At 40.4% G+C, this 7,979-nt stretch overlaps 2 protein-coding genes across 15 annotated transcripts in view; both read left to right on the top strand.

Moving 5' to 3' along the window:
- Window positions 1–7,979, top strand: part of LOC101900112 (ankyrin-3) — a 156,623-nt gene that overhangs the window by 122,248 nt on the left and 26,396 nt on the right. For 8 of the 9 annotated variants that reach the window (XM_059131859.1, XM_059131860.1, XM_059131868.1 and 5 more), the window contains one exon: window positions 2,985–3,047. The exons of the other annotated variant lie outside the window; for it this stretch is intronic. In XM_059131859.1, coding sequence (XP_058987842.1) covers window positions 2,985–3,047 — 63 coding nt within the window. The remainder of the gene's footprint in view (window positions 1–2,984; window positions 3,048–7,979) is intronic. 9 annotated transcript variants of the gene reach the window in all.
- Window positions 1–7,979, top strand: part of LOC109612511 (uncharacterized) — a 102,198-nt gene that overhangs the window by 67,823 nt on the left and 26,396 nt on the right. For 4 of the 6 annotated variants that reach the window (XM_059131873.1, XM_059131872.1, XM_059131870.1 and 1 more), the window contains exons 2-3: window positions 191–2,505; window positions 2,985–3,047. In XM_059131873.1, the coding sequence (XP_058987856.1) occupies window positions 256–2,406 (2,151 nt within the window). In that variant the 5' untranslated portion in view covers window positions 191–255 and the 3' untranslated portion in view covers window positions 2,407–2,505; window positions 2,985–3,047. The remainder of the gene's footprint in view (window positions 1–190; window positions 2,506–2,984; window positions 3,048–7,979) is intronic. The other 2 variants (XM_059131875.1, XM_059131874.1) reach the window with 1 other exon arrangement.

Genomic DNA, 7,979 nt, shown 5'->3' with positions numbered 1-7,979 from the left:
GATGGCCTGTGGCTGTGTGGAAGGGGCATCGCTCCCCCGACCAACAATGCGGATCGTTATCCATTTCACATGACCACAGCGTCATCAGACATATGAGAACGGCTCAGGCGTTTAGCCAATTTCTAAGTCAGTAAGCAAAATGGATCACAAGCTAACACTTTGATTACGTCTCTTTTCGAACTGTCTTCAGAAACCCACACTCCACACTCCAGAAGCCAGAGGCTTTAAAATTCTCAGTCACAGAACAGCCTAACAATGTCCACGAACGTGCCAACTATATCGGTTACTCCTCATCTTCATCACTCCTCATCATCATCGGATTCCGATTCGGATACATCAAATTCTCATGACAACGACATGAACTACTCCAGAAAGTGGGGCGAATCCACCGACGTCGAGGATTTCGACAGTCAGGCCGACAATGTCAAAGCTCCGTCAAGGAGCTCTTCGAAGAATCACTTAGCTGCTCCTGCAGGCACTTCAAATGACTTGACCGACGTGGAGGACTACGATGCCTCCGATTCTGACTTGGACGGAGATGGGTGTGACAAGGAGCTCACTTTTCCTGAGTTGAAGCTCTCATTGGCGGAATTTCTGAATCACGATGTAGAGGCATTGCAAGCTGTAGACAACGAGGCAGTTGAGAGAGTGGAACGGCGATCTGGAAACTTTCTGCAAGCCCAGAACCTGACAGCAACCAGTGACTACTTAACGGATTGTGAAGACTACCACACGGATTCTGAAATTGAGAACGAATGTGTAAAATCTGTTTGTGTTGATTTGAATGAGGCATTGGTGGAAGCGGGGCGTGTGAACATCGCCGACGCCACTGGTAGCCCGAACGTCAGTTGTGTATCAAACGAGCATGATGACTTATCCATTGCAAGCAACATAAGCGACCTGGCTTTGGATGCAGCTGGGGCAAAGTGTCATCTTGAGCAGGGTCTGTCGGAAGATGAAGTCATGGAAATTTCGGGAGACGAGGAAGTCTGTCAAATTGCATTTTCCGATTCCGATTCTAAGGACGAGGACGACATCCATTCGGGCGAAGACAATTCGCCACCGCTAGATGTAACGTTTATACCTCCTCTAGCCTCGATGAGTACGTCTGCAATGAAGCCGACATGTTCGACGACTTCCAATTGCAAATTTCTAGCTGTGGAAGAGAGGCGGGAGGAGGTATTAACTGATGTTGAGCGGTTGGACGACGACGATGATGACGATAGCTACGATGAAGATGAGAAGCCTATTCCACAGGCAGTTATTTTGGCGCCTGGCGATGTTGGGGATTGCCACACGGACTGCGAAGAAGTGTCCTGTGATGAGAACTCCTATTCGGACCTGTGCACATCCGAAGCAAAAGGCCGAACCGTCGACGTCAAGGTTCTACCCCAGCCGCAACGGGAAGTTGTGCTTCTGCAGGAAGACAAATACGGCGATACTATAACCAGCGTTATGCCCATGGACGAGGAGTATCAATTTGGAATGGGCACTCATGTTAGAGAAGAACACGCCACGGATTCTGAAGAGTACTCCTGTGCCGACGAAGAAGATGCCACTGAAGCTTCGCTAGCCGAGCCGTGTCTGCCATCGCCCGGTGGTCTGATTGAGTCCGACATCACAATTGCCAATGAGCAAATGAAAGCGCACATCAGCAAGCGTCTCGAAATACAATCGAACACTGAATCGGTAACAGACGTCGAGGAGTTCTACATGGATGGCACCCATGTTCGCCGCAAGAAGCTTAAAACGCGCAGCATGAGTAAAAACAAATCTAAATTTTTAGATGTTCCGAAGGCGGGAGAAGAGGGCAAAACCGATACGGAGGATATGGATCTGTCTGAGACAGAACTACCTCAGGGCTTGAAGTACACGCCGAGGACTAACCCCAGCATCAATCTTCCGCCAGTGCAGATCGACAAGGCCACCGATATTGAAGACCTCACAGCCGATGACATATCATCTGCTTCCGAAATGGAGTTGCCCCAAATCGACAGAATGTCCTCAAACCTCAAGGATTACGACACCAGTAGTTCAAACGTTGTCATATCTTCCGAAGCATGCGTCGCGTCGGCTAATTTCCGACAGAGTAAGAAATCGCAATCGGCTCCAAAAATAAACTCTAATGAGCAGCAAAATGCCCAGCAGCAACAAACAGATGTGGAGGACGTGCAACTACCCTCCGATGCCGAGGACTACAGCCCACGGGAGCCTCGCTCCTCATGCCTCCCGAATGAATTGCATGAGATGCTTAATGCCGGTTGCACGACCACCGTGCACGAGAAGTGCCAGAGCAGCTTCAATGTCGACGCCGAGAAGATACACATCAAGGGTATGTTGCGCGAGGCCCACACAGACGTTGAGTATGTAGAATCGGACGAATCGGCCGCCCGGGGCAGCAAGTAGAGGAGCAATTGTTTGACACCAACTCGTAACAACTTTCAAAGCAAAACACCCCACAAAACTCAAACCCAATCAGACATGCACACCTCAATCCAAATCGTTGTAAGTAAGCAAGTTTAAATTTACTCTCGTTCCACACCATTAGGCTCCACCCGGCATCACCAGTCATCCATTTGTACACAACTCATCTGCGCCTGTCTGTCGCTGGGAACCTTTCCAGATCGCACAGTGTAACATTTTCGCTCTCTGTACTAACACGCATTACTAACTATGTAACTGCCAGTTCATGTGTCGTCCTACTAACACTCTAATACTAATCAACTTCACATTTTTTTCCGTTTAGGTTAGGTCAAGAGTGTCCAGGTTACACAAGAACCTAACACTCACACACACACAAAAACTCTGAAGTCTTTGGACCATTTTATTTTCTTTTGTCAGTTTTCTCCCTTCAGTTCTAAATGTAGACGTAATGTCAATTGTTTGTTTGATTGTTTGTTAATATGTCTAAAAGCCTTTCGGCTATCCCTCCTTGTCCAGAGTGCCGTATTCATTTTGTATATCTGAAAATTTACTTTTTACAGAGACACTGCAAGAAATCGTTCCCGAGGCCCAGACTGTAACCGTGGAATCGGTCACCAGGCAAGGTATGTACGCACCACACTCATTGTCATTTTCGTACTGTCTAACTCATCGGTGATCATGTCACAATTTAGTGTATCTCTTCTGTTTCTGTTTTGCTTTGAATTGCTCTCAGTTGTTTTTCTTTTTCCACATTTCACACTATTATTTTAGACGGTGCACAATTTAAATAGATGATCGGATTGATGTTGAGATTGTGGTTTTTATTTTTTTTTTTTGTAATTTTCTGTTGATGAAGGCCTTAAAACCTGTTGATATTTTCGTCAAAATGATAGTTCCCCCAATCTGTGAAATTATTTTTTCTGATTTTTCTTAATTAAAACAACCTGCCGATTGGCGTGCCCATGCGCATGAAGCTTAGCATTGCTTAAACGCACAATTAAGCACATATCTTTAGTATTACTTACGTGGATGCATGGAAAAATTTGAAATCATATTATAAGGTGCATCATAGGTACAATAAATCGATCAGTTGACTCTCTTGCGAGTATTGTTATCGTATACCAGCCATGATCATCATTGAGTGAAAAATCGGTATAAACAGATTCTCATAGCACTATTGATGCACAAAAAATTGAGAACAACACTGTTGAATCTATTCTGCAATATTGCATGATCGTAGACAATTAATATTCCCTTCGTTCTCAAAAATATTTAAAGAAAATGTCCGGAATTCAGAGGTAGTCAAGCTAAGTATAAGGCTAAAAATGTTCCATTCTGTGCGTGCGCATTTAATTAAAAGGAAACTATAAAAAGCCTTTTGCGGATATTGCTACTTGATGTATAAACTCATCTACCTTTAATATTCCAACTCTCGGAGAAATTGGTTCCGAATTCCCGCTAAACTTGCACCCATTTTCTATTGGTTTCCTTGGCAGTTTTCGCTCGTAATTCATTGTCAATGGAATGAAATGAGAAGAGAATTATCTGGCATAAGCAAGGGCTAGCGTGAGCCAAATATCGCACATATGGACCAAAATTCATATGGAACGACAACAGTCTGATTTTCCAAAAAGTGGCATTTTACTAATTTCAATACTGTATGTTTGGCTCCTTAGTATTTCTCTAGCGGCATTTATTGCTCGAAGTAATACAGATTGTTGCAGTATTCTCGACTTGATAATTCTCATGTGGGAAAATAGAAATATAAAAATAATCCAACCTAACTTTGTTAAAATCATATACCAGAATTTGGATATCTAGCTCATCTATTTACGACGCACTATGTCCCAAGTTCATACAAAAGGCGGCCGAAAATAGAAGAAGTTGGCAGAAGTGGGTGCATTTTGTACTTATTGGAGGCGTATTATGTCGAAGACCAAACACTAGGAAGGTAGGTCCAGGCTTTCGTATAGCCCCCATATAACGGTTCCTCTCAATATTCTGTATTTTGACGATTTAAGCCACATTTTCCCATAGAATTGTTTCATATTCCGCATTCAGAGATGGTAATAGATTCTACATCCTGTGACAGAATATTGTCTATATAGCCTCATTCACTGTACCTTAAGGTGTTCAGTATTCTGAAGATTTAAGCCACATTTTTCAACGACAGCATTTCAAGTTTACCAACCAATTGACTACATAGGTATTGACTATTGTTATTCTTGTAATTTAAACACTGTTTTTAACGGATTTTTTTAATTCTATATTTATATCCTGTAATGGGATATCTCCCAAATAACGGCACTTCCCCATATTGGGAACTTTCATGATTTTCCCCACATTTTCAATACAATTGTTACAAATTTGGTACTTGAAACTCATAATATTCCAACCCCATTAGCAGAAAACGTCTGTGTAGGTTCCAGGTTTAGTAAATCCTCATTTGTTTTTAACATCTGAAGTCTGAGGTTTTTAAAAAATTCTCCAACCGAGTTCGCTGGGAATTGGTGTTGGGTGTTAGGCCCAGCCGAACTTAGCGTGTTTTTACTTGTTTATATTATCGAAGTGCTTTCTGTGTAGACAATGTAGGTGAGCGACCTTTTAATGTAGAGTTATTATTAGGTTTTTAATAATAATTTTCTTTGTAGATTAGGTATAACCTTCAAACTTACAGAATCCCAAGCCAATTAACCATACCGACAATATTTTTTATATAGGACAATATTTTTTACAATTTGAAGACAATCGGATGTGAGTGCTTCGAAGTTTTGTTTGTTTGGCATTTCCATTATGTCCTCAACAAATTTTCAAAGTGCAGAAATAATATATGACCTCTGTCACTTTTACCCATTTCCGCAATATTTTTTTACATTTTCTTTATATTTTATTGAATGAAAGCAAAAAATGTAGGAAAAAGCATCAAATTTTAGAATAAGTTTAGATTTGTTCGAATGGGTCACCTTTGGCACAAATTATGGCCTTCAAACGGCCAATGAAACCGTCATACGCTGCCCGAATGTTGCTCGGTGGTATTTTGGCCCATTCCCGACGAAGCGCTTGCTTGAAAGAGGAGAAAACCAAATTCGGCAGTTCACCACTTTCGACCAAGCGAAGCAACTCTTTAGTTCTTTTGAGTCTATTTTCTTCCTGTTGCGTGTAAGTTGGTGCACTTTTTGGAATTTCAATGGCTTTACCCCGAGCTCATTTTTCAATATTTGCTGAATGGAATATTGCGATATGTTCAGCTCAGGAGCCATTTTTCGGCCACTGCGACGCGGGTTTCGATCAAGTCGCTTCTTTACTTTTCGAACCATTTCTGCTGATGTTGCTGTTTTCTTCCGCCCACTTCATTGACGTCTGGGTACGCTACCAGTATCACGGTATCGAGCGATGGCATGAGACAACAAAGATTTATTTACATTTAAATGCTGGATTGCCCTAACGATAGCCACTTGGTTGGTGGCTTTCCAGCCAAATATAAAGAAATCACACTATCACGCTTGAATTACATCTCGAATAACTTTTTTTGCGGAAAATTCTCACCAAAATTCTTTTGTACGCTTGTAAACAATATAATGAGCTGTCACCGGAATAGTTTTAACAGCTGTCGGAGGAGTGGCTTAATAATGAGAGCAGTCTGAAGTTGGTTGAAGTTTTTTTTATCTCACCCTGTATATTCAGTTTTTACAGGCAAATAGAAGTGGAGCTGGCGTTATTACATCCCAAGAGAGCTTACTAATTACATTTGTAGCGACCAATGCTTTAAATTTTTATATAGCTGATCATAAAATAATATATTATTTTAGACAAAAAAGAACGTCAAAATATCGATTAACTACAGTAGTCGGATTTAGGTCTTCAAATAGTAAAAAATTTACCAAAATTCAAATTTCTTTTAATTGATATGTTTCTAGATTTGTTCTACGAGGGACTTGGGTAATCTAGTTTAAGAGAAAATATTAGACCCTTTGAACCAAAAGTACGAATCAACCTCTTCTATTGTCTCTAGATCGTATATGGTACATTTTTTTTTGTCAATCTTTCTGAGGTGGAGTGCATTTTATCACCGTTTTGGTGCACATTTCCCTATAGCCTGTGTAAAGGGGTAGAAACCTTAACTCTAGGAGTATTTTCGCATTTTGACCTACTTCTAAAACGTAAGAATTTTGAAATCGAGTTTTGTAGAACGTTTTCCGCGTACAACATGCCAAATACAATATTAGTAGTTCTTTGTTATTGTCTTTTAGGACGAATTTGCCAAAACTCCCCCCTTATCGAAAACACTTTCGCAGCATTTCAAGGTTTAAGTTCTCAAGTAGTTTAAGTACTTGAAGTGTGGCTTTCTTTTAGTGTTTTTCTTATCAAAAATCGAAGATTATTCCAAAATTGTAGTTTTTAACGAATTTTCAATAACATTGTTGTATCTTTTGTGTACAAAATGTGAACTTCTGCTTTATATCGTACTAAGATTCCAAGATTTTAGCTTTTTCATTATGAGACTATATAGTAGTAGTCATATTCAATATACTCTAAGGTATTTGTATTTCAAGCAATGGTCCATGAAGTATCACTTGACAGTCCCAATTTTTAACCTATAACAAAAGAGGTCAATTAATAAAAATTTGATAAATATGTTAGAAGGAGCGTTTGTGCAGAAGCCAATATCCTTAATAAGGAAGCCGACATCCTAAATGAACTGAATTGATTTTTATACCCTCCACCATACTATGGAGGGTATATTAACTTTGTCATTCCGTTTGTAACTCCTCGAAATACTCATGTCAGACCCAACAAAGTATATATATTCTTGATCAGCGTAAAATTCTAAGTCGATTTAGCGATGTCAGTCTGTCCGTCTGTCTGTCGGTCTGTCTGTCTGTTGTAATCACGCTATCTTTTGAACGAATTGAGATAGAAGGCTAAAATTTTGCACACATGTTTATTTTTCCAGTAGGCAGGCCAAGTTCGCAAATGGCCCATGTAGGTCTACGTTTTCATATAGCACCCATATAGCGTTACCTCCCGGTATTCGGTATTTTGATGATTTTAGCGACATTATTCAACGGAATTGTTTCAAATTTGGTATTTGAAGTTCGAAACGGATACTACAGCCTAAGACAGAAAATCGCCTATGCAGGTCCAGGTCTTCGTATAGCCCCTATATAACGATATTTTGATGATTTTAGCGACATTATTCACCGGAATTGTTTCAAATTTGGTATTTGAGATTCCTAATGGATACTACAGCCTATGACAGAAAATTGTCTGTGCATTTCCACGTCTTCGTATAGGCCCCATATATCAGTACCTCCCTATATTCGGTATTTTGAAGATTTTAGGTACAATACTCACCGAAATTGTTTGAGATGTCGTATTTGAAGTTCGTAATGGATGCTACAGCCTGTGACAGAAAATTGTCTATGTTGGTCCAGGTCTTGGCACAGCACCGATATAACGGTACCTCCCTATATACGATATTTTGATGATTTTAGCTACATTATTGACCGTTTAATACAAGCTTCGAATTTGATTATAGTAATGGCTTATGACAA

Source organism: Musca domestica, unplaced genomic scaffold (genome assembly GCF_030504385.1).
Source record: "Musca domestica strain aabys unplaced genomic scaffold, Musca_domestica.polishedcontigs.V.1.1 9, whole genome shotgun sequence".
In the NCBI taxonomy this organism is placed as follows: Eukaryota; Metazoa; Arthropoda; class Insecta; order Diptera; family Muscidae; genus Musca; species Musca domestica.
Note: the sequence above shows the minus strand (reverse complement) of the source record. Positions and strands in the feature narration are given on the sequence as shown.